This window comes from Leopardus geoffroyi, chromosome C3, assembly GCF_018350155.1.
Source record: "Leopardus geoffroyi isolate Oge1 chromosome C3, O.geoffroyi_Oge1_pat1.0, whole genome shotgun sequence".
In the NCBI taxonomy this organism is placed as follows: Eukaryota; Metazoa; Chordata; class Mammalia; order Carnivora; family Felidae; genus Leopardus; species Leopardus geoffroyi.
Genome location: NC_059338.1, coordinates 2,566,301 through 2,590,989, shown reverse-complemented (window position 1 = coordinate 2,590,989; position 24,689 = coordinate 2,566,301). Strand labels below are relative to the sequence as shown.

At 58.2% G+C, this 24,689-nt stretch overlaps 1 protein-coding gene across 11 annotated transcripts in view; it reads left to right on the top strand.

Annotated features, from left to right (window-relative positions):
- ARHGEF11 (Rho guanine nucleotide exchange factor 11) overlaps positions 1 to 24,689 on the top strand; it is an 87,991-nt gene that overhangs the window by 38,897 nt on the left and 24,405 nt on the right. For 9 of the 11 annotated variants that reach the window (XM_045454601.1, XM_045454600.1, XM_045454596.1 and 6 more), the window contains exons 2-13: positions 5,768 to 5,782; positions 6,094 to 6,191; positions 7,062 to 7,160; positions 12,840 to 12,889; positions 13,563 to 13,620; positions 14,555 to 14,733; positions 15,426 to 15,497; positions 19,727 to 19,846; positions 21,254 to 21,299; positions 21,770 to 21,846; positions 22,797 to 22,934; positions 24,597 to 24,671. In XM_045454601.1, the coding sequence (XP_045310557.1) occupies positions 5,768 to 5,782; positions 6,094 to 6,191; positions 7,062 to 7,160; positions 12,840 to 12,889; positions 13,563 to 13,620; positions 14,555 to 14,733; positions 15,426 to 15,497; positions 19,727 to 19,846; positions 21,254 to 21,299; positions 21,770 to 21,846; positions 22,797 to 22,934; positions 24,597 to 24,671 (1,027 nt within the window). The remainder of the gene's footprint in view (positions 1 to 5,767; positions 5,783 to 6,093; positions 6,192 to 7,061; positions 7,161 to 12,839; positions 12,890 to 13,562; positions 13,621 to 14,554; positions 14,734 to 15,425; positions 15,498 to 19,726; positions 19,847 to 21,253; positions 21,300 to 21,769; positions 21,847 to 22,796; positions 22,935 to 24,596; positions 24,672 to 24,689) is intronic. The other 2 variants (XM_045454598.1, XM_045454597.1) reach the window with 1 other exon arrangement.

The window sequence follows — 24,689 nt, the reverse complement described above, 5'->3', positions numbered from 1 at the left end:
CCTGTGGTTTCTTAGCGTGAAAGGGTCTGATTTTCAAATTTTAACTAATTTTTAAAAATATACACACCCATAGGCCAACAGGAGGGGTAAGTGGGCAGTTTCGGATTTTGTTGTCGGGACAGTCTCCACGCGTGTCCGCGCTTCATTGCGCACGGGGGGCGGGGGGACGGTTTCGGCGTCGATTTGCAGAGCGCCTCTTCTGCGCCTGGTGCTGCTGCGGGTGGAGGGGGGCAGACCGCCGGGGTAGGGGGGAGCGTTCCGGAAAGCCCGGCCAGGACTGACACCCGATGACGGGAGTAGTGTCGGAGGGAAGGCCGAGGGCGCCTCGGCATCAGGGTGTGGCCGGCAGGGCAGAGAGAAGGGGAGGGACGTGGAAGGTCTCTGCAGACCGGGACGGAGCAGTGTGCATTTCCTTAGCTTCCCAAGACGAGGCCAGAGAGGAAGCCAGAGACCGGTGGGAAAGCTTCCCTGCAGGGTCAGGACGCGGCAGGGGCGGCTCTGGAGGGACCTTTTGTAAGGTGGCATCTTGCGTTCTCGACCATGTAAGTGCTGAACAGGTTCAAAACGTAAAGTTAGATAAATACTGAGGAAAGGAAACCCCCCAAGTTAAGTACAAGTATGAAAAGAGGCCTGGATGCATTTCAGGCCGATAACATCAGAAAGCAGCTTCCGCGCACGGTCCTGACTGTGCGCCTCTGATGCAACGCGATGTGGGGACAGAGCTGCAGGGACACCCTGGGCTGACTGAATAGACATGTTGGTGCGTTCACCCCAGCAACCCTCTCACGTGGGAACCGGTTCTCACTCCGGGAGAGGAAGGACCCGCTAGTGTCGGAGTCAAACTGGAGATGTCAGTGTGGACTCACACTTTCTGCATAAATACTTGCTGCCCTGGCCCCCCCCCCCGATCCTGTCTCTAAGTGTGACTCCCACTGAAAGGAACCAGGGGTCCTTACAGGAGTGTTTGATCCTAGGCCTGGCTCAGGGAAGGTAGGCAGTGAGCCGGGAAGGTCTTGTGCCAGAAGGCAAGGATGTGCTCGAAGACAGACGGTGACACTGTAAAGGAACAAGGTCTCCCCCCAGCCAGATGGGGACAGCTCCGAGAGTTTCTAAAAAGTGATGATGAGGGGTGCCTGGGTGGCGCAGTCGGTAAAGCGTCCGACTTCAGCCAGGTCACGATCTCGCGGTCCGTGAGTTCGAGCCCCGCGTCGGGCTCTGGGCTGATGGCTCAGAGCCTGGAGCCTGTTTCCGATTCTGTGTCTCCCTCTCTCTCTGCCCCTCCCCCGTTCATGCTCTGTCTCTCTCTGTCCCAAAAATAAATAAACGTTGAAAAAAAAAAATTAAAAAAAAAGTGATGATGAAAGGGGTGCCTGGCTGGCTCAGTCAGTGAGCACGTGACTCTTGATCTTGGGGTCATGAGTTCGAGCCCCACGTTGGGCATAGAGATTCCCAGAAAAAAAAATAAACTTAAAAAAAAAGAACATTAAAAAAAAGTGATGATAATGGACTATAATGCATTGCATTAGGGAAGAAATTCATGAATTCGTGGCGCCGCTCCAGGAAAGGGAAAGACTGCCTCCTTTACAGGAGACTGCCCGCTAGTGGATGTGGAAGGAGAGGCGGAATCAGTGGATGGCCTTTCTACGGCTACAGTGCAGCATGCGGTCCAAGCAAGGAGCCCCCGTGGAGGGTGAGGCCGCTGGGGAGGGGCTGCTGGGAGAAAAGGGTGGTCCTCTGGCTCAGGTATCACCCCAGCTTGCCCGCCGATTCAAGTGGGAAACATGTTTTTACCACTGCCGACTCCCCGGAGCGCACCTGACCCAAGTAACCAAACCTGGCGTAACCACTTACATGATACTCTTTTAAGAGGCTTAATCTGAATCTAATCATGAGGAGACAGCCGAGTCCTCTGCAGGCCGATCGATAAGACGACTGGCCTGAGCTCTTACACCTCAGGGTTCGGAGGGACCGGGGTGGGTGGGCGTTCTGGATCAGACGAATCCCGAGGAGACTGAGTAAATGCGATCTGCGATCTGCGGCTGGACCCCGGTCGCAGGCCGTGGGAAAGCAGCCATGTGGAAGAGCCATACGACAGTTGGGTTTGAGCGCGGAGTACATGTGAGGTAATCCTGTTGTATCTACGGTGAGCTCCTTGGGTGCTGAGGTCACTGTGGTTGTCCAGGAGAAGTCGAAGGTCTTGGGGGGTTATGCTGACGTACTTCGGGATCAAGTGTCACGCTGTCTGCTACTTTGAAATAGGGAAAAAGTGTGTAACCTTGGGAAAATAAAGCAAGCGTGACGAATGTTGACTGGGGAGTCTAGATGGAGGCCTACAGGCACTCATCGTGCTGCTCCCCTCAACCTCAACACACGTTTGAAATGTTTCAGAATACAATCTTGGCGTAAAAGATACGCAGGCTGCCATGGCCAGGGAGAGCACCGTGGGGTCCATGCCCCTTGACCAGAGCCTCGAGGAGCAGGGGCAGAGGGCGGTGCCGTCACGGGGCCACGGTGTTTGGGTCCCCTCGGTGGAAGGCCCTTCAGCTCCAGGCGGCCTCACACGTGTCTGGTTGTCAGGTGTGAGGAGGGAATCTCAGGTCCCGATCCGGGGCCCAGGGCGGGCCGTGCCGGGGAAGGCTGGTCCACACGGTGAATCTGGGCTTTTCCAGCCACCCAGACCCAAGGCCAGAAGCCACACGGTCAGTGGGGGCGGGAAGCAGGGAGCGGGTCTGGAAACACCGTCGGCTGCACTGGGCAGGGGGCTCAGTGGTGGGGCCCTACTGGGAAGCTGGGCCAGACCTCCTGTCTCGCGGCTGCCGTTTAGCGAGCCACGTGTTCGGAGGGGGGGGGTCTGCACTCTCCCAGGCCTTCTCCCTTCAGGTTTAGGCCGATTCACATCTGATCTCTGCTGCCAGACTTGGCGGGAACGGCATGAATGAGAGGGGAGCCCTGCCGTTAAAATCCCTTCTCCTTTTCTGACGGCTGAGTACGCTCTTTACTTCTCCCTCTTCCCTTGTCTCTCGGATTTTAACCTTCCCAAGGGCTCCCTCCAAACTCTGCTCGGGCTCAAGCCCCCGCCGACCAAGCAGCCCGCGCATTGTTTCCGCCCACCTGATCTGCCGATGTGTCTTCCTGTCCAGTTCCGGGGTAGTTTTTCCTCCTCGAAGCTCTCAAAGAGAAAGGGCCGTTCGCATCTGTTGCTGAAGTGATTCTCGTCCACGCCCCTGACGTCCTCCGCAGCCAGGTCCACGGGCCACCGCTCCGCATGCCTTTCGTGACGCACGACAGCGCACGGCCCGGCTCGAGTGCAAAGCAAACCAGGTTCCGAGTTCCCGTCCCTGCCAGGCTTCCATACAGGCGTGGGCCAGACTGCACGAGGCCAGGAGGAGGCCCCGGCCGTCCCAGCAGAAAACGGGCTTTCTCCCGAGGTGGCGAGGAGGAGGGGTTCAGGCCCGTCCTTGGTAGCCCAGGGGTGGGGTGTGCGGATCCGACTGCAGACAGCAGATGAGCGGCTGGAATAAAAGACCTTTAAATTAAGGTCTGTCCTGAGGACCCCTCTCTGAGGGGGCCAGCACGGAGCTGTCACCCCCGCGTGTGTGCTCCTCCTCCGTCTGTACCCAGCGCCTCGCACGGTGCCCGGAGCAGCGCCGTGCCATCCAGGAGAGCTTTCCGCAGCGATGGAAATGCCTCGTGCTGTCAGGCCCAGTGAGTGTGGTAACCACGAGCCACTGTAGCTAGCTAGGAAGCAATGGAAATGTGGCTGGGCCAGCTGAGAAACTTACATTCTATTTCAGATGTGAATTCAAATAGACGCTTGTAGCTGTTACGTCGGGTAGTACGGGTCTGGGCTCTAGGGCCCGAGATCTCATTGCCACACGGCACTGTGCACGTTCCGGGGGGGGGGGGGGGGGGCAGCGTGACATACATAACGTTGCAGAATGATGACCGCAGCAAGTGTGGTCATCATCCGTGGATTCTAGACCACTTACTGAGTGCTGAGCTAAGCTGGGTGCCCGGCGTGGGTGGAGGGGTGGGGGTGGGCAGAGATTGGAGGCGGGTGATTTGAAGACAGCCAGAAGCCGGAGCTGCCGGCAGCGCACGCTCTCGTCTGGCTCGCAGATGCGGTCACGAGCTGTGCGGCGGGAGGGACATCTGGGGAGCAGGCGCGGTACGGGCAAAGGCAGGGGCCAGAAACCAGAGCAGGTGAAGGGCCGGTGGCAAAGAGCAGAGGTGGAGAATAAGGTGGCGCGCCTGCCGAGTCCCGCCTGGGTGGTGGGCCCCGGGGGCCGTGGGGGGCCCCGGGGGCCGTGGGGGGATCCGGCAGTACGTCCCACTCGGCCGCGGCCCAGCTCAGGCAGCACAGCCTTCCCCCCGCCCCACGCACCATACGGAAGCTCTGGGAGGTTCCCGGCAGCAAAATGACATGGGCGGATTTGCATTTCAGCAAGATGACTAGTGCACTGTGGGCAGTTTCCACTCCGCGGCCCTTCTCAGCGCGATTGCGGCTTTTCTTGAACCGACCGTCTCCCGTGTCTTGTCTCGTTTATGTCTTGTTCTTCCTTGTCTCTCGTCCTCCATTCCCGCATCACGCGCTCCTGGGCCCCACGCTCTCCTCTCCCTTGGCGTCCTCCTCTCTCTGATCCAAAGATCAGCCAGTAAAAAGCAGTCTCACCTGTCCAGGGAGGAGGGGCGCCAGGATGAGGGGAGAAGAAGACTCCCGTCTTTTAACTTTGAAAGTTATTTTGTCGTGTCATATATATCACTTGAAGAGCTGGCTCCTTCGCGGGATCCAGAACCTAAAGGCTGCAATCGAGAATATGAGTTTCTAGCACCAGCCCCGTGCCCCAGACACGCAGTCTCCTTCCTCAGAGGCAGCCAGTGTGTGTTTCTTTTGTACCCTCCCAAAGGTGTCTTAGATCCTTTGTGCGTACGTGAACGAGCATGTAAACGCACACAAAGAAATACTCCTCCCCCCCCCCCCTGTTCTTTTGCCCACTTTTCCCTGGGCTCGTAATCCTGCACCTTGCTGTTTTCACTCAACACATCCTGGAGGCCATTCCTTTCCGTCAAGGGCCTTCCCGTCACACGCAGCTGAGCACCCTGCCAGCATACTTTCACCGTCACACTGTGGTTTACTCAACCAGCCACCATGTAAACATTTACACCAAGGGCATGTTCTGCCACTGCGCACAGCGCCTCCATTAATGACCTTCTGCCTGGTCACTTGCCGTAGACACACGGGAGACCCCCTCAGAGGGGCAGCAGGTACGCTCTCCTGAGCGGGAGAGGCTTGGCAGCCATTGAACTTGTCCTGCTGTTGAAGAGAAGATCGGGTTTGGTGATCTCGGTACCTTGAGGTGTTAGGGTCTCACTTAACCTTTGCCGAGCGGGGCGCCTCGGGCTGGCTGCAGGCAGGGGCTCGGTGTGGGCCGGATTTCTACCACCGGACCGGCCAGACTCCAGGAAAAGGGGCGTTTTCAGAGGCTTGGCCATTGCTCTCCCTCTCCCTTCCAGAGAAGCGTATGCCCAGGTTAGTCCCAGTTCCCCGCCTGGAGGTGCCCGTCTAGAGGGGACGAGACAAAGCCCGAGGTGGGGAGGCTCTCTGCTGCACCGGCCGCCGTCCTCTGCCGGCTGGTTCTGATGCCCCGCCGTCTCGCCCTCCGGTCTCCCTGTCCTTTGCCAGTTGCCGCCTGACACTAACCAGCTTTTGTTTTCTCCTGTCTTTTTCTTGCATCCATCTCCCTGCTGCTTCGTTCTGTTCCGTCAGCCCCATTGCCGCCTGGTAAGAGCCACCAAGCGTGTGTGTCTGTGCGCAGTCTGCTCCCGCCACTCTTTCTTTGTCTCCCGACTCCAGGAAGGGCTCTTGCCCTTCGCGCCTTGCTGGGTATCAGGGAGACCGTGCTTGCCCCGCGGCCCAGGATCTCACATAGGTGGTGTTGCCGGTGGTGTAGACCCGGCTGATCTCCCACCAGATTGAGCCGGTTACAGGCTGAGAGGGGTGGCCTCTCTTCACCCAAGACTCGGGCCCCTTCTAACAGAGCTGCAGGCTGGTCCCTCCCCGCCCGGCTCACCGCTGCTCTCCTTGCCCTGCAGGTTAAGTAGCCTGTCTTTGGGAGACCCGGCGCCCGGACGCAGGCCTTCTTCCCACCTCCGCCAGCCCTCTGACGCCTCTGACGCCTCTGACACAGCAGGTAACCTTGGGGCGCTAACACGCAGACACAGAAGGGGTGCCTTCCCCGGGGGGCAAAGCAGCCTTCCCGTCGGGCTCGGCAGTTTGCCGTTTATACGACTTGTCTCCTCTGTCCGTACACCAGCCATGGAAGGGGGGATGTTGTCCCTGCTCACAGGGCAGGGGGCCGAGGCACAGAGGGCTTCAGACACTTGCCAAGTGCATAGGCTCGGAGGGGCCAGAGGCAGGCCCGAAACCAGCTGGGTTTAACTCCAGGGTTCCTGCGCTGGCCGTTGTGGGACGGGGCCCGGGTCGGCACGCGAGCTCGGTGCTCGGTGCGTGGCATCCAGTGCGGTGTGCAGTCCACGGATCCGGGGCGCGATGTCTGGGGTGCAGCGTGCAGGGTGTGGGGTCCAGTGCGCACCTGCAGGGACGGGGGCACTCGGCAGTCGTGGCTGCCTTTCTTTTCCTCCACATTCTGGGGGCAGGCGTGTGTGTGAGAAGAACGGGCTTTCTCTTTCCCTGCACCCTTCCCCGGGTCTGGCAAGGGGCCCGCCCCGGGTCGCCCCCCGTGAGCCGCCACCCGCCGCCCTCGCCAGGCGGGATTTCCCAGCAGACACCTCACTCGGGCCTCAGTCACAGGGCTGCCTCCCTGTCCTGACCCTCTCTGGCCAGCCTCACCCGACAGACCTAAAGAGACCGATGCCTCAGTGACTGGAGAAGGGCGACTTACACGGGGCGCAGGAGGCCGTCGTGTCATCGCCCTAGTTTTGCTCAGGAAAAGTCTGGGGAGTCGGTTAGTCTGGAAAGGCTTTCTGCGGGAGGACGACCTGGGGCTTTCCTGGTCGGTGGTGGCTCCTGATGATCCTTCTCTGTCTGTCACCCTCATCAGGTCTTGTTCAGCGCTGTGTCATCATCCAAAAGGACCAGCATGGCTTCGGCTTCACCGTCAGCGGGGATCGTATCGTCCTGGTGCAGTCCGTGCGGCCCGGTGAGTGCTGCGTCCCGCTGCCCGCGGTGCGTGACCTGCCGCGTGATTAGAGGACGGGCGTGGGCGCTCCCTGGAGGTGTGGGGAGTGCTGGGCGTGCGTGAATTACTACGACCTGGTCCCCGGGGCCGTCCGGGGCCGTCTCGGCAGTGCCGTGCGCCAGACAGAACTCGTAGGGGTCACGTTGCGTGCCCGCTTCCCCTTTGGGAAGGGTAAGAACGGCAGGGTGGCCCTCGGGCTGTCGGGCAGATGCCAGGTTGCCACCCGAGGGAGGCCCTCTTACCGGGTCAGAAGGTGCCGTGTGGGGTCGGAGACCCCCGTCTCTGTGCCACCTGCAGCACCCTACAGTTTGGGACAGCGTGCCGGCCCGGGCGGGTGCGGGTGCCGGGGCGGCCGACGTTAAGTAGTAAAGGGCCAGAGAAATGGGAGGGCACGTAGGCAGGTCGGTCGAGCCGCCAGTTGCGACTGGAAGAGCCGCCAGCACCTGGAAGCCGTGTCGCCTGCCAGGTAGAGCCGTGCTGGTAAGCGACCCGGGCCGGAGCTGACAAGCGGGAAGGACGTGGGAGCGGGGACGTGTGTAAACCAGTGTCCCTGGGGGGTGAACTTCAGTGTGGCCGCGGGGGTGGCGCAGGTGACGTGGAGAGTCTAAGGCTTGACAGGTACGGGCTCGGCCCCTGACCGCCACCGAAGCAGGCGTCGCAGTAAAGCGGCTCAGAGCGACGATTTGGTGTCTCCGCGCGCGTGAAAGTCGCGCTCTCACCGTACCGTGGTCTCAGAGTGCGGTGGCGTCACGTCTGAGAAAACAACACGCGCGCCTTCGTTCAAAACACCTCGTTGTGGGGTGTTCCTGCTAATGAGCGAGCCACAGTCTCTGCCGGGGGGTCTGCCTCGATGTTGGTGGCTGCTAGCTGGCCGGGGTGGTGGCCCCCGAAGCCTGGGGGGGCTGTGGCGATTTCCTGAGATAAGACGATGACGCTTGCCACATCAAGCGACTCTTCCTTCTAGGAGTGTCTCTCTGTCACGGGCGCTGCTGTTTGGGAGCATTTTGCTCACAGCACAACTTTCAAAATTGGAGTCCATCCTCTCCACCCCTGCTGCTCCTTTAGCAACCACACTGATGGGATATTCTCAGTCCTTTATCGTCATTTCAACAGTCTTCACGGCATTCTCACCAGGAGTGGGTTCCGTCTCAGGAAACCACTTGCCCCGCTCCTCCCCAGCAAGCACCTCCTCGTCCGCTCGGGTTTTATCCTGAGGCTGCAGCCATTCAGCCCCGTCCTCAGGCCACACTGCCCTTCTGCCTGCGCGGAAGTCTTGAACCCTCCGAGTCAGTCCGTGAAGGCTGCCTCTTCCGGTTCCTGTGAATGTTGATGTTTTGACCTCTTCCCACGAACCGTGAATGGGCCAAGTGGCATCTAGAATGATGAATCCTTCCAGAAGGTTTTCAATTTGCTTTGTCCAGATCCATCAGCAGAATCATTATCTATGGCAGCCACAGCCCTACAAAATGCATTTGTCAGATAATAAGACTCGAAAGTCGAAATGATTCCTTGACACGTGAGCTGCAGAACGGGTGTTGTATCCGCAGGCATGACAACACCACTCGTCTCGTTGTCCATCAGAGCTCTTGGGTGCCCGGGTCATGGTCAAGGAGCAGTAATATTTTGTTTGTTTTTTAAATTCTTTAATGTTCATTTTTGGGAGAGAGAGAGAGAGAGAGAGAGAACGCGCGCGCACATGCATACACGGGAGGGGCAGAGAGAGAGGGAAACCCAGAATCCAAAGCAGGCTCCAGGCTCTGAGCTGTCAGCCACAGGGCCTGATGTGGGGCTCCAACTCACGGACCGCGAGATCATGACCTGAGCCGAAGTCAGACGCTTAACCAACCAAGCCACCCAGGCACCCCTGTTTGTTTGTTTTTTTAACATTTATTCATTTTTGAGAAACAGAGACAGAGCATGAGTGGAGGAGGGGCGACAGAGGGAGACAGAATCCGAAGCAGGCTCTAGGCTCTGAGCTGTTAGCACAGAGCCCAACGTAGGGCTCAAACCCACGGACTGCGAGATCATGACCTGAGCTGAAGTTGGATGGTTAACTGACTGAGCCACCCAGGCTCCCTGGAGCAGTAATATTTTGAAAGAAATCTTTTTTTTTTTTTTTTTCTGCACAGCAGGTCTCAACGGGGGACATAAGATATTCAGTAACCCATGTTGTAAACAGATGTACTGTCTTCCAGGCTTTGTTGTTCCATTTCTAGAGCACAGACAGAGTAGGTTTAGCGTGATTCTTACGGGCCCTAGGAATTTGGGAAAGGTCAAGGAGCTTCAGCTTACAGTCACCAGCCGCGTTAGCCCCTGACAAGAGTCGGCCTGTCCTCCGAAGCTTGGGAACCGGGCCCTGACTTGTCCCGTCTGGCCACGAGAGTCCTGGACGGCGTCCCCTTCCAACATGAGACTGTCTGGTCCACACTGAGGATCTGTTGGTGAGCGTGGCCACCCGGGTGAATTCTCTCAGCTGGATCCTCCGGAGAACTTGCCGCGGCTTCTGCATCGGCCCCGGATGCTTCTCCCTGCGCTTCTGTGTCGCGCAGGCGGCTTCTTTCCCGAGACCTCACGGACCGGCCTCAGCCAGCATCTCGCCGCGCCCGTGCGGCCTCCTGCCCTCGCTCGGCCTCTGCAGAACGAAGACGGTGCGGGCCTTGCTCTGGACCGGGCTCTGGACCGGGGACGTGGTGCGTGTGATGCTCCGTCCGGACCACTCAGACTTTCTCCGCATCGGCAGTAAGGCCGTTTAGCTTTCTCGTCATCCGCGTGTTCCCTGGAACAGCACTTCTCATTTCCTTCAGGAACCTTCCCTTGCGTTCACAACTTGGCCAAGCGTCAGGTGCGGGAGGCCTAAGCGTTCAGTGTATCTGGGCTTTGGACGCGCCTTCCCCCCTGAGCCGAATCGCCGCCAGCTTCCGATTTCAAGCGACGGGCGCGAGACTCTGCCCTTCACTGCACACTTAGCGCCGTTGTAGGGTCCGTGATCGGCCTAATGTCACTGCTGCCGTGTCTCAGGGAACAGGGCAGCTGAGGAAGGGAGAGAGACGGGGCACGGCCGTCGGCGGAGCATCTGTCAAGTTCACCGTCTTACAGGACACCGCTCGTGGTGCCCCCACACCATCACAGCAGTAACACCAAACGTCACTCGTCGCCGGCGCACCTGGGTGGCTCATTCGGTTGAGCGTCTGACTCCTGATTTCGGCTCAGGTCATGATCCCATGGTTGTGGGATCAAGCCCCGCATCGGGCTCTGCACTGAGCATGGATCCTGGATCCTGCTTAGGATTCTCTCTCTCCCTCTACCTCTGCCTCTCTCCCCTGGGTGCGGACACACACGCTCTCTCGCACGCGCACACGCTCTCTCTTTCCCTCAAGAATAAAAATATAGATTAATGTAAATAAGTTTTTTTAACCTAAAAAAGATCACTCGTCACAGATCACCATAAAAATATAATAACAGAAAAGTTTTAGATATTGTGAGAATCACCAAAATGTGGCACTGAGACAGGAGGTGAGCAAACGCTGCTGGAAAAATGGCACTGACAGACTTGCTCGACGCTGGTTCCCGCAAACCTTTCATTTGTTTAAGTTTTTTTTTAATGTTTTTATTTATTTTTGAGACAGAGAGAGACAGAACATGAGTGGGGGAGGGGCAGAGAGAGAGGGAGACACAGAATCCGAAGCGGGCTCCAGGCTCCGAGCTGTCAGCACAGAGCCCGACGCGGGGCTCGAACTCACGGACCGCGAGATCGTGACCTGAGCCGAGGTCGGACGCTTAACCGACTGAGCCACCCAGGCGCCGCTCCCGCTCATTTGTAAAACCCACTGCCTGCAAAGTACAGTAAGACAAGGTGTGCCCATGAGCAGGCTAGCATTTCACACTAAGTACATTGCAAAGTGGGAAGAAAAATAGACTTTAAGTAATTTTGAGGAAATAGTTGGGATTTGTTTATGGGAAAAGTGAAAAGAGAATTTCAAATTCATGACCAAAATGAGGTCTGTAGATCACACAAGGATATAAATAATTGCAGCTCAGATGTTTGGGAGTTAACTTGTGTCTGTGGGGCTTGTTTTCCTGTCCGAGGACAGAGCTCTGAAGAGATACTTCTGTTCTCTGCTTCCGTGTTGTCCCTGCTACTGGACAGGGGAGACGGAGCTGGTGGGGACAAAAGGCTCGTCCTTCACTTGTGCAGCCTGCCCCACGCAAATAGCACGGGGGTCCCTCGGGGGCAGCTCAGCCCTCTTCCATGTCCCTGCCCTGAGGCCCAAGCAGAGTCGGACCCAGAGAGACAAGGGCGGAGGGGTGGCTTGCCAGGGAGCCCTGAGTTAAGGGGTGTGTCTGTCCGTGTGTGTGCGCACGGGTGTCTCTGCACACGTGTGTGTGCGCTTGGGGCAGGAGACAAGGAGAGCCTACATTGGCATCAGCGTTGACCTCTCGGGAGTAACAAAGTGGTTGTTACGGTCTCTCCCTGACCTTAGGCTTCTCTAGTTCAGTTTCTCCGAGTGTGGTTGGTGCCCTGGCGACATCAGAGTCACCCGGACCCCAGGATGGCTGCCATCCTCATCCTGAGCCCACGGCCACAGGGGGCCAGGGGTCATGCCCTTGAACACATCCCCCAGTGACTCATGCTCACTGAGTCTCGAGAGCTTCCCCAGTTCCTTTACTCTGGAGACGGGTTTTTTTCCGAATCGCTAAGTTACTAGAAATCACCACGTGTGTTTCATACTTTCTTTCCCACCTTTGGTTTCCAGACACAGGGTAGAGCATTTCACGCTCCTTTCGAGTCCTCTTCCGTAAATAGCACGCTGGAGACGAGGGCGTAGTCTTGAGTCCCGTATTGAAGAGCCAAACTGGGACGTAGTCAGCGCTGTAGAATCTCTTTTTAGACCAGAAACATCTATGTGTGCTTTGTGGGAGTTTTGTTTTGATCAGATGAGTGCAGCTCACAGATTGAATGATCATCTGGGGCAGATTCACGAAAACAGTCTTTATGCCGCTCGTTAGCTAGCCTCAGCTTTCGTGTTTCTTATGCTTCCTGGATGTAAATCGGACCAGGACTGAGTCATGGAAAACCATACGGCAGTCACAGCCAGTGCAGCCTCTGGCCAAGGGGCAGCGTCTCAGTAAGTCTCAATCAGAAGCTCTTAATGTGGCCCATTTTAAAGGGAGGAACTAAATAGCCCGAAACAAATTTTGACAGTGAGTGACCATGACCATCTTTATTGATACGAACCCCAGGATACCCCTGAACCCTTCACGGCTTCAGAAGGACGCTTTGAAACCTCGTTTTTATTCTTTTGTCCATATTCCTGTTAATAACTATCATTATGCTAACAGTACAGTTGATACGGTAAACCCATCCTTCCCACTGGATCATAGGAAGTAGCTCTTACTGGTCTAGGACATCCAGACACATTCGAATAAAGCGCACGCCCACTCCCCGGAGCCCGGCCTGCCTCTCCAGCCCCGTGGTCTGGCCGCTGGAAGTCTGGTCACTGGAGCAGGACAAGAGGCACCCCCGGCATTTGAGGTCCTGACACAAGGGGCTGAGAAGACAAGTCGGAGGGACCGCAGGGCAGGGTCAGTGACCTCTGGGGAGGGTGGCCGGGCTCTGCTGACCAGGTCGTCTCCCTACAGGAGGGGCAGCCATGAGAGCTGGTGTCAAAGAAGGCGACCGGATCATCAAAGTGAGTGCCCCTCCCCTTCTGTCTGGCACCTGCACCCCCCAGCCTCGCTGCCACCGGGGGCCCCCGGGTTGGGGGTGGTGCCACGAGAGGAGCCGGGGTGCGCCTGGCAGCAGGGGCAGCCTCTAGGAGCCCCATCCTCGGCCCTTCTTGACTCTAAGCAACCGAGCTTCTGGGATGGGTTTTATCTTTCCATTCATTTAACAAACAACAAAAATACAGTTAAGACGGAGAGGCTGAGGCCAGCGAGGGGCCCAGTGCCTTAGGATTCCGTCCCCACGCTGCACTGACCTGAGGTCCTGGCCAGCTGCCACCTGCTGTCACCTGCCCGCCCTGTCCACCCAGCACAGAGTCCTAGACGTGCTCAGGAGATCCTAGACGAGGAGATCCCTCGGTCCTCTCGTGAGGAGGACACAGGCTGGGGCAGGTGACAGGAGTGCGGGCAGGTAGCTGGTATGGAACCTACCAGAAATAACAGATGAAGCTGCAGGTCTCATCCCTGGATCCTCACAGACTGGCTGGGAGGACAGAACGTACGGCAGATGAGAACAGAGCAAACAAGTGACCGGAGGTGTCTGGAGAGCACTGGAAAATGGCTTTGAAGGAGTGACATTGCGAACTTGAGAAGGATTCTGTGCATCCATCTGGTTACTTAATAGCATCTGTCCCCCAACAGGTGAACGGCACCATGGTGACCAACAGCTCCCACCTGGAGGTGGTAAAGCTTATCAAATGTGAGTTGGAGAGAGCCGAGCACAGCAAGTAGGGGAGCAGGTGGGCTGTGGGGGCAGGCCCCTTGACCCGGAGCCTCCTTTGTATGTGACAGAGGCAGCCGGGGTCACGTCTTTTTTTTTTTTTTTTTTTTTTTCAACGTTTATTTATTTTTGGGATAGAGAGAGACAGAGCATGAACGGGGGAGGGGCAGAGAGAGAGGGAGACACAGAATCGGAAACAGGCTCCAGGCTCTGAGCCATCAGCCCAGAGCCCGACGCGGGGCTCGAACTCATGGACCGCGAGATCGTGACCTGGCTGAAGTCGGACGCTTAACCGACTGCGCCACCCAGGCGCCCCCGGGGTCACGTCTTTAATCCTGATCCGCTGGGCCTGCCCCCGTTCCCTGTGGTCACCGCACGTGCAGACAGTGGCCTCTTGTCTCCCTACACGCCCATGTGGATCATATCCATATCGGGCCCCTCCAGTACCATTCACTGCCTGTCCCCCCACAGACAGACAGCCTTTCTCATTGGTTTCCTATCTGGGGGGGAGGGAAGCAGAAACATCCTGTTTGTAGCCAGGAAGACACAACAGCCAGGCCTGCCCAGGTAATGAAACAGAAGCAACAGATTTCAGGAAAGAGTTGGTGGGTGGGCCAAGGGGGTAGGAGGCTAGCTTCCACGTGCCTCCTGTGTGCCAGGGGCTTGACTGAATGTCACGAGAGCTGGACAGGTGGCCGCTGGGACTGTGGTTGAGCGTTCCACGTGAAGGAAGGGAAGGAACGCAGGGCCAGTGAGCTGGGATTAGGGATGACAGGGCGTTAAAGTGCAGAGAATTTTATCTGCAGAATTTTAAGCTCCACGCAAGGAGAAGGAGGACCCCTCTGTAGCTTGAGCGTCTGCCATCCAGAGCAATGTGCCGCGAGCAAGCCTCTCCTTGTCTGTCTTCCTCCAGCTGGTGCCTACGTTGCACTGACCCTCCTGGGCTCTTCCCCCTCATCCGTCAGCGTCTCTGGGCTGCAGCAGGACCCAGCCCCAGCCGGAGCCCCCCGAGTCGCCCCCACGGTCCCACCGCCTCCTCCGCCTCCGCCTCCGCCCCCTCCACAGCACATCACGGGGCCCAAACCACTGCAGGTGAGCTCCCCTCCTCAGCTGCCATCCGTGGGGAGGAAAGCAGGTTGTAGCTCAGTGTTCTGGTGAGAAGACAAGCCAGAGATCCGTGAAGCGTGTCAGAAAGCAGAGCAGAGAGAGGCTGGCTGCAAGAAAGCGGCCACTACATCCTTAGTGTCCCCCTTCCACGCAAACACATGGTCTTTCCAGACAGCAGTGGGCTCGTGCCTCCTAAATGGGGGAGACCCCGAGGAGGCCCTCAAGGGCCCTGCTCCACAGCTCCACAGCTCCCCCGCACCCCCAGCCGTTGCTGCAAGACTGTGGAACACACTGGGAAGGAGGGGGGACATGGAGCCCTGCTGTAGGCAGAGAATTGGGAAAGGACAGACACCAGGAGGGGGCGGACCCGGGACAGGAGCTAAGAGGACGGAGAGGGCGTAGTTGGGAGACGGGACGGGACCTCCAGTGGGGAGGAAGGCAGAGCAGAAGTCCCAGGAGACTTGGGAGCCGTTGGACAGCAGAGGTGGTTACGGCCAAGGCTTCTAGGAAACTCCGCAGTAGAAGCCCTGAGGGAAGTGAGGGGCTGAGTGTCACTCCCATGCCCGCGCAGCCCAGGCTGCTGTGGTGGCTTTTCTCGCCTGAGAAATCAGCAGGTAGAGGAGAATTAAGCCGCGGGGCTGTTCCCAGCCCTCACCTGTCCTATGCTCCGTTCCCAGGATCCCGAATTCCAAAAACATGCCACCCAGATCCTTCGGAATATGCTGAAGCAGGAGGAAAAGGAGTTACAGGTAAGGCCCCTGCTCAGGGCGACTGGCCGCGGCCGTAGTGAAACCCGCAGCCAAGTGCACGACCTCACTCCGGGCGCGCAGCCCGTCACGGCCAAACCCTACCTACCAGCTGGACCTCGTGGGCCGTGGGATTCGTGACTGCGCAGCCCGGCCGAGAAGGGGAAGAGGGACCAGAGCACCTGGTCAGGTCGGAATAGTAGATCCGCAGGCCCCGCGCCAGCAGGTGACAGGCGAGGAGAGCACGGCCAGGGAGCACCAGAACTGAGCAAGGCCTCGGGCTCTCTGGGGAGGGAGGCGGGGCGGGTGGGGGCCCCGTCGGTGGGAGGGGTGCAGAGTGAGGTTCAGGCGGGGGCGGGGGTGATGCGCTCTCACTGTGGCGGGCAGCCAGGTCCTGGCCCGGCCCCTCCGTTTCGGTTCGCGTTGCCGTGAGCGTTCGCTGCACGGAAAGCCTTGTTGTTGGGCAGCGTTCAGAGACCAAAAGATGAGGTGCTTCTTGCCGTCGACGTGACTGTGCTAACAGAGGAGATTCGTAGCACGATGGGCCAGTTGGTAGGGGACACGGTAGAGAGCAGTTGGTGAATGACAGGAGATGCAGGGACACCAGAGAGAGGCCTCCAAGAGGGACTTCTGTGGGCGGAACCCGTGCGGAGGGACCGCGGTGAACGGACCGCGTCAGCCAGAGGCACGCACACGTGAAGACGCACTCCTGGGTTCAGCGGGCATGGAATCTGCGTGGCGGGGTGGAGCACAGCGATGTCGGCACAGAGACAAATGAGAGATGCTCTTTCCTCGTGGCGCTTGTACTCTGGCAGGGGGTCGGCGGATGAAGGGAGGTACAGCTTCCCCCACGTTGTAATACGTAGAGGTACTTCAGTGTGTTCGTGTCACGCAGTGATCAGGACGGGCCTACACGTCAGGAGAAGAGAAGTCACAGTCCAGAAATTAAACCGTACGAATACAGTCAGTTGGTTTTTGACAGATGCCAAGACCATTTAGTGGACAGAGTCCACAACCAGTGCTGGGCCACCTGGCCGTCCGCACGCAGAGAACGGACATGGACCCGTACCTCACACGATTCCCAGAATTCATTCCAAACCGCTCAAAGACTCACATGTAAGAACTAAAACTATTTTTTGAAACTGCAAAACTCTCGGGGCGCCTGGGCGGCCCAGTCAGTTAAGCATCTGACTTCAGCTCAGGTCGTGATCTCAGGGTTCATGGGATTGAACCCCACACTGGGCTCTGTGCCGACAGCATGGAGACTGCTTGGGATTCTCTCTCTCTCTCTCTCTCTCTCTCTCTCTCTCTCTCTCTCTCTCTGTCTCTCTCTCTCTCTCTCCCCTCTCTCTCTGCCCCTCCTCCATCTCGCACATATGCTCACTACCCCACTCCTCTCAAAATAAATAAAACTTAAAAAGAAAACATAGGTACGAGTCTTCGTGACCTTGGATTAGGCGACGTTTTCTTAGGTAAGACACCAGAAGTAGAAACAGCGAAAAATATAAAATAAAATAAATTGAACTTCATCCAAATTCAGAACCTTCGTGCATCAAAGAACACTGTCAGGAAAGTAAAAAGACAGCCCGCAGAATGGAGAAAATACTCGCAACTCATATATACCAGACTGTGTAAAGGACTCTCAAAACTTAATAGGAAAAAAGACAACGTGAGCGCCTTTAAAAGTTGGCCAAAGATTTGAATAGACAGTCAGTAAAGAAAACGTAGAGATGGCCAATAAGCTCGTGAAAAGATGCTCCACGTCATCAGTCGTTAGGCTGATGCGATCAAAGCCCTACAGCACTGCTCCGCACCCTTTAGGGTGGTTAGAGCCAGAATGACAGAAAGTAACAGTTGTTGGTGGCAGTAGCCCGTGTATTTTGTCTGCGTGCTCGTTATCCTCATCTGTTCCCACCATTGCGGGGGGGGATGTGCAGGTGCACAGCCGCCGTGGAAAACGGCTTGGCAATTCTTCCAGATCCTAAGCGCAGAGGATCACAGATGCATCGATTCCCCTCCCGGGTACAACCCGAGAGGACTGAAAACACACATCCAGGCAGAAACCTGTACGTGAACGTTCTTCATACCATTGGTCATAACGGCCCCAAAGCGGAAGCAAGCCAAAAGTTGTTGGTAAACGGAGGTGGTCTGTCCGTACAGTGGGATGGCTCTCGGCCATAACAAGGTCGGACACACGCTGCACAGCACGGGGACCCCGAACACGTGTTGCTCGTGAGAGAGCCAGGCACAGAAGGCCACAGGCTGTAGGATGACATTTACGTGCAAGTCCCAAATAGGGAAGTCTGTAAAGAGAGAAAGTAAATTAGTGGTTTCGGGGGTGGAGGAGGGGAGAAGTTGAGAGTGACCGCCGTCCTGTTGGGTGGTAGCCGCGTTCGGGAATTACACGGCGGCTTGTATGCTCTGCGAAGGCGCTCCAGGCCACTGAATTGGGCACTTTAAAACGGTGAGGGTTACCTTACGTGAATCACGTGTCAACAGTTTTTACAATGGTTTTTGAGGGCACAGAAGCCCAAAAGAAGGAATAATCATGCCGTAATCAGAGCAGGCTTCCTGAGGTGGCCCTTGAGTTTGGGTTCGGTCTGTTTCACTCTGGAACGTACTTTGGGCCTAGAATCCCGTCTGAGCTTGGGGTTTATTCTGAAGACCGTGGGATTGGTCAGGGTTTTGAACAGGGGAATGATCACACCTCCAGACCGGCAGTCTCCACGGAGATGCGTGTTCCGTGCGTGGACACACCAGAAGGCCACGGGAGCCACGGGGACATCTCAGAGGCAGAGGAGTGGGGCGGGTCCAGGGGCAGGAAATGAAGGTCAGCTTCGGTTGACCGTGCAACGTTCAGATAAAAAGGCTGTGGACCCGGCCGGTGGACGTGACAGGGTTGAGCCTCAAGGGAGAGGGCAGGGTTGGGACAGAGGTTCAGGCGTCCTCAGCCCGAGCTGGTAGTTGAAAGTGGGGACCGGGTGGTGTCACCCAGGGTGCCGGGGCCAGAGGAGGAGAGCGCGCAGGGATAGAACGTGATGCTCCGGTGCTCTTACCGCACACCCACCCGCCCGTAACATCGCTGCTATGGTTGCTGTTACATTCAGATTTCAATTAGCTGTCCTCCTCCCTGCGGGACTAAGTTCCTTAAAGGCCAGGGCCACGCCACGTGTCCCTGCACATGCGTGTCCTGCACTGGCATGGCTGGCACGCAAGGCGGGGCGGAGACCAGGCGAGGCTGCGGGCAGCTGTGAGGGAGGGTGGGGGGCACCGGGGCGGCTGTCCGAGGAGGGGGCGCTGGAGAGGTGACGGCTGGGGCCAGGCCTCTGGCTTTGGCCTTGGGTCATCGGGCTCCTTGGAGGAGTAGCAGTCAGATCATTTGCGGGCAGCAGGGTCTGGCCCCGAGGGTGGACCCGTGTCTGGAGATGTGTCCATGGATGGAGGACGAAAGGGCTGAGGGTAGTCATAACTGACGGAAGGGCTCGTGTGCTCGCAGGATGGGGGGAAGGAGCGACTGGCGGGGAGCCCGAGGGCATGAGCAGCGTCTCAGCAGAGTCCGGGGAGCTGGAAGCAGGGCTTCTCCAAGGGCCGGGCCCGGGATGTGATGTCGTGTGCTGGGCGGCTCGGACGGGATGGAACGAGAAGTGGGGGGTTGTAAAATGCGGTTGGCAGGTGGCAGGGGGGCCTCAGATGAGCTTCGAGAACGTGTGCACCCACCGTCTTGTTTAATTGCGAGCCAACACTTCCTTCCGGAGTGAAATTACAGTAGCTGCTCCCGCTGAGTCCTCATGGACGCGATGGCGTTCAGGTCTCCCACCTGTCCCCGTTTTATCCGCGAGGACCCGGTCCAGCTTGCGGGTCTATGCAGCTAGTGAGCACGGGTGGCAGAGTTCAAGTCCAGCCTCCCCGAGCGCACAGCCCAGGCTGTAAGCGCACCGGGTGAGCGTCCAGCCGGGCACGCACATCCGGCTGCTCCACGGGGACGCTGTGCATCCGCCCCTGGAGCAGGAGAGGGAGAGACTGCCCGGGCCTTCCTGCCGTCCCTCTCCAGCATCGCCTGTGCCCTCACCGCCTCCACACCTCTCCCTCCTCCTAACGTGCGTCTCCCGAAGGCAGAGAGCTCCCATCTCTTCTCTTTGTTGTGGGGTGACTCCCCGTTCCCTGCCCCCGTGAGTTGTCTGTCCTCCACTAACCACCTTCTGCCTTCCCCCGTCACCCTCGCCCGTCCCCAGCGGATCTGCGAGGTGTACAGCCGGAACCCCGCCAGCCCGCTGGAAGAACAGATGGAGGGTGCCCGGAGGCGCGTCACTCAGTTACAGCGGAAGATCCAGCAGGAGACGGGTGGCTCGGCGGTGAGTGACGCAGGCTGGGCTCCAGGCGGGTGCTGCACAGGCGGCCGGGGGCAGAGCGCGGAGAGCCCGGATGGGCTTCTGGAGCTGTGCAGGACCCGGGGCTGACCAGTAAGCGTCCAGGACTTTACAGGGAACGGAGGGCAGCAATTCTTTCTTTAGCGCCAAAGGGCCCCTTCCTGCCCCCGATGAGCCTGCGGCAGAAGGAAACACGCACGAACTAAGTCGGGCCCTTGGCTTCAGTCTCCCTGTCACCTGCTCCCCAGTGCTGTCCTTGGAGCTGACGGCTGTCCCTGAGCGATCTCACACGGCGCACATCTGGAGGCTCCTTTCAGCCCCTGTCCCAGCACTTTGCACGTCAGCCCAAGTGAGGGACCCACAGCGCTGACCGTTTTGTGTAAACGGAGTTTCCAGAGAGGAGTGTCCTTACCTGTCCTAGTCAAGGGCTTTGTTATTAGCATCCGTCTGAATCTCCATCAGGCCTTAACTCTTTGGGTAAATAAGAAGGAACCCGCCAGAAACTTTAAGATCTCCAAGGATAGTTTTGCCAAAGCTGGTAGAACTCGTTGGAGGATGACCTTCTTTCTTCTTTAGAGCATCCAGATCAAAATGTCTGGGAACCGCAGGCTAGTCAAATTTGAACCGTTGTGTCTTCTGAAGGACAGTCAGTGTCGCATGGCTGGTAGGAGCTCAGGTTCTGTGCTCGCCTTCTGTAAGACTTGGGCAGGCTCCGTACTTCCCAGGAGGCTCGGTGTCTTTGTCTGTGGAACGGAGGTCACAGCAGGGCCTGCTGGAGCGGGGCAGTATTGTGGGAGAGAAGCGTGCCCCTGCCGCTGTCCACACCCGTGTGCTCTGCGGGGTGGTGGGTCGGGTCGCCAGCCCCGGCGTCCCGTTTTCCTGCTGCATAGCTTGGGCACGTCACGTGAGGTCTCTGGGCTCCTCAGTTATGGTAGAGAGCTGTCCCTGCCTCGGGCTTCCCGAAAGCCTAGACGAGATCTAGAAGGGCGGGCTTCCCGAGCAGCCGAGCTCTATCACCATAGTCCCACCCCCCAGCCCCGTCCTGTCTGTCGGTCAGCGGCAGTTAGAGGCCAGCCCTCCTCCGCTGCCCTCAGTCACCAGCTTTCCTGGCGGGAAGCTCCTTCTGCGTCCAGCCCAACCGAGGCAGTAGGTGCTTTGAGGTCCGGGGTGGCAGATCCGTGGGTTTGAAGAATTTCTCCCTTTCCACCATCCTCCCTACTACCCACAATGCAATGGCTCCCCAGTCTGGGCATTTTTAAGGCAACAAATCAGAAGCAGCCGCTCACTGCAGCAGATACTGTCTGCGGAGATGAGGGAAGGGGTGGCTGGAGGAGGGAACAAGTAGGAGAGAGGCTTGCAGAACTTGCCACCCTCGGCACCTCTGTTTTTTAGGACCTGCTGTCCCTGTACGGTGACACCGGCCAGAGGTCGTCAGAAGGTAAGTCGGCCCAGCTCTCCATACTCTGGTCCGGGTTCCTTACTCACTGTCCCCTCCCCCGGGGCAGGTTCAGGAAAGACTGACTGGAGGCCCTGCTCCGGGCACAAGCATAGGGAGAGAAAGCGACATCCACGCACGGGGCAGCGGGGGCTGCTCAGTCGGTAGACGGGAGTGTGTGACCGCAGCACCGACGGCTGCGGACCAGAGAGGAACTGTGACGACAGCAGTCAGGCCCTTGGGAGGCCACACTGGGGTTGGGGGCAAGACGCTCGGTGATCTGGCACAGCAGAGTCTCATTCCGGGACTGACGTGGCCCGGGCACAGGCACACTGGTGGGTGAGAGCCGGGCGTAGAGCATCTGACCTGAGGGAAACCCGGAAAGGAGGGAAGGTGGCACTTCGCCCCCCTACCCTGCCCACGGGCCCCCCAGGCCACGGTGCCACCTTCCGTGTCATCTGTCTCCTTCCCAGGCCGGCTCTCTCTGGATTCCCAGGAGGGGGACGGCGGCTTGGACTCTGGGGCAGAGCGCTTCCCCTCCCTCGGCGAGGTGAGTGCCCACAGGGGGCCAGCCGCGTCTGAAACCACCGTCGGCGTCCGCTCTCCGGGCACCCACAGGTCCTGCCGTCTGTGTGCGCTCCCGGCTCCAAGGGTTCTCGTCGCTGTGCTCTGGGCACGGAAGGGGCTGCGCGTGCGCCCTGCGTGCGGGGCTGTCGGAGCCGCCTTCCGTTCTGTAAAGAATCGGCGGAGGAAGGCGGACGACGTGTGGGGAGCCTCTGGGCGTGAGGGAGCTGAGCCCATCCGTGAAAACCGCGGCCTGACCGCACACGCGGGTCTCCCTCTCAGGTGGACACCCCGAGCCGGCCGAGGCAGAGCGGCGGCCCCTCTCTCTCTCACAGACCTCACTGTCCTTGAACAACTCATCTTTTCTGCAGCAGTCAGAAGACTTTCGGGTTCTGGCCTAGCGTTACCTCCCAGCTGTTCTCTATTTGCATATGTAAATTGCAGATATAAACTTGCAAGCTGAAAGTGCAAGTGAACGGAAGAAGTAATCATGATGTCTGTAAGATACCTGCTTAGCCAGGTTAATTAACACACTTACACCGTAATTCTAAGTAATAGTTGGAATTGTATTAGCATGTCCTTACAGGACCCAGGATGCGTTCCAGGTATCCTGAGGGCCGGGTGTCAGAGAGGCGACCTGGCTTAGAGAGGAAGGCTGTGGGCTGGGTTGACTCCAGGGAATACCCGTGGCTGGGTCCCGACCTTCGGCAAATCTCATGACCTTCCCGAGTCTTGATTTCCTTACGTGAGAAGCGGGAGGAGTGGTAGTATCTGCCTCAAAGGACGGTTGTGAGCATCGAGCCCGGTGCGCCTAACGCGGGCCCAGAGTCGTGGCGGGCGCAGAGGAAGCACTGGGGAGTGCGCGTGCGCCACCGGGCATGGGCCTCACCACACGAGCGGAGCGTGAGTTTCTGGATGGGCTCTCTGTTCCTCTAGGTGCTGAAGAATCGGAACTCGGCACTGTCAGACCCTGGGCTGGATAGTCCCCGAACCTCCCCTGTGATCGTGGCCAGGGTGGCCCAGCACCATCGGCGGCAGGGCTCGGACGCACCAGTGCCCGGCGCCAGCGACCAGGTGAGGGGTCCAGAGCCCCCTGCGGCTCTCCCTCCCCACCTCCCCTCCTTCAGAACCACATTCCAGTGCGTGGCCTGGACCCCTCTGGCCACACCTGCTTCCTGATAGACTTTTGCCTAGAGAACAAGACGGAAGGATGAACGTGGCTTGAGTGGATGTTTGAACGCTGTCTTGGGCTGTGTGAAGACAGTGAATACGTGTGCAGGGAAGGGAAGGGACGCCCGAGGGACAGACAGCTGTCTGTGTACAGCAACAGATAGATTTGTGCAGTCTTTCTCCAGAACACTACTCCTCAGTTTTCTCTTTCTGCAGCAAAATCCCTTTTCTTACACAAAATCTTATTCTTATTTGGCACCCTGGTACCACAAACAGGTAAAAGCTCAGCTCCCCCGGGACCTGCGCCCGTCAGTGTCCCCCCTACCCCGGGACAAGTCCTGTGGCCCCAGGGTCCTGAAAACCTGATTTGGAAGCGCTGCCCCCAAGAATAGAACCAGGAGGGGAAACCCGGGAAGAGGGCTCTGGGCTCAGCGCAGAAAGCTTGCCGAGGGTCTGGGCTGTCGAGGGCCCAGAAGTGGCCATCCACCATCCCTGGGGATCCTGGACCCCGAGGGATGCAGAGACCCGGGTGTTACAGGAGAGGAGGCAGCCCAGGATGTGTCTGAGAAATACAGAGGCAGCTGCCCCCGCGTTCAGTCTGTCCGGGCCTCACGTTTTCATTTGTCAGTGAGCGCCACGCTGATCTCTGACGTACCTTCTGGGTCTCACGTTCTTTGACTCTGTCATTCTGAGCGAAGAGTCTGCAAATAGCAGGAGAGCAGGGTGAGTGAGTTTTCGGAAGGCGCTGTCAGGAAAAACCCCTTGAGCGAGTCGGGTGGGAGGGTATGTTAGGCCTGGAAGAAAGTGGGCAGAGTGGGCGTAAGTGGTCCAGACGGGCTCCAGAGCAGGGCCTGTGTTGGGGAATGCCTGGAAATGAGGCAGATTGAATTCAGTGGAAAACATTGGTAGAAAAGCTTTGGAAGTTCATGGAACATTCAGGAGAAAGCTTGTCCAGTGAAGCGTCTGACACGTCTGTGCAGAATGAACTCTCGTTGTACCTGACATGGACCACACACCAGTTAGGGGTTGGGCTTCTAGTAAAACAGGCGTGAGGAGGAAGGGGAGAACGCCATGCTCAGAAGTCTGGAATTTAGGCAGGTGGCGGAGGCCTGCCGTAGACCCTTGAGCCGGCTGGGGGAGCGGTCAGCTCCGTCCCATCCTGCTCAAGGAGGCAGAGATGGCTCCAAGCTGTCCTGTGACGGAGACCGGGCCACCGTGGGCGCCGTGCTGGACGTGGACATGGCCGTCGAAGGGACCAACAGAGCCCCAGGCCGCGGCCGCAGGAGCTGGCACTGCGTCCCAGGGTCTTTCGCAAACAGGAAGAGCGCCTTCTCTCACTTCCTGTCTCCGCATGCACATGCCCAGGCCTCCCCACCCAGAGGAACTTGACTCCGGTCGCTGGAGACTGTGGTCTGCCCTCTGAGACCAGGGGAGGTGGGGAGATGCCAGCGCTCTCGCCAGACACACACGGTCCTCCTCACCGGTGCCATGCCGTCACCACACAGATGTGGTGTGGGGCCTGGATCCGTGTCCCCTGACCTCCCTGCATCTGCACTCTCTCCGCAGGGCACAGACCAAAGCCCAAAGCCTTTAATTATTGGCCCAGAGGAAGACTGTGACCCGGGTTATTTCAACAACGAGGTAACGGTTCCCTGACTC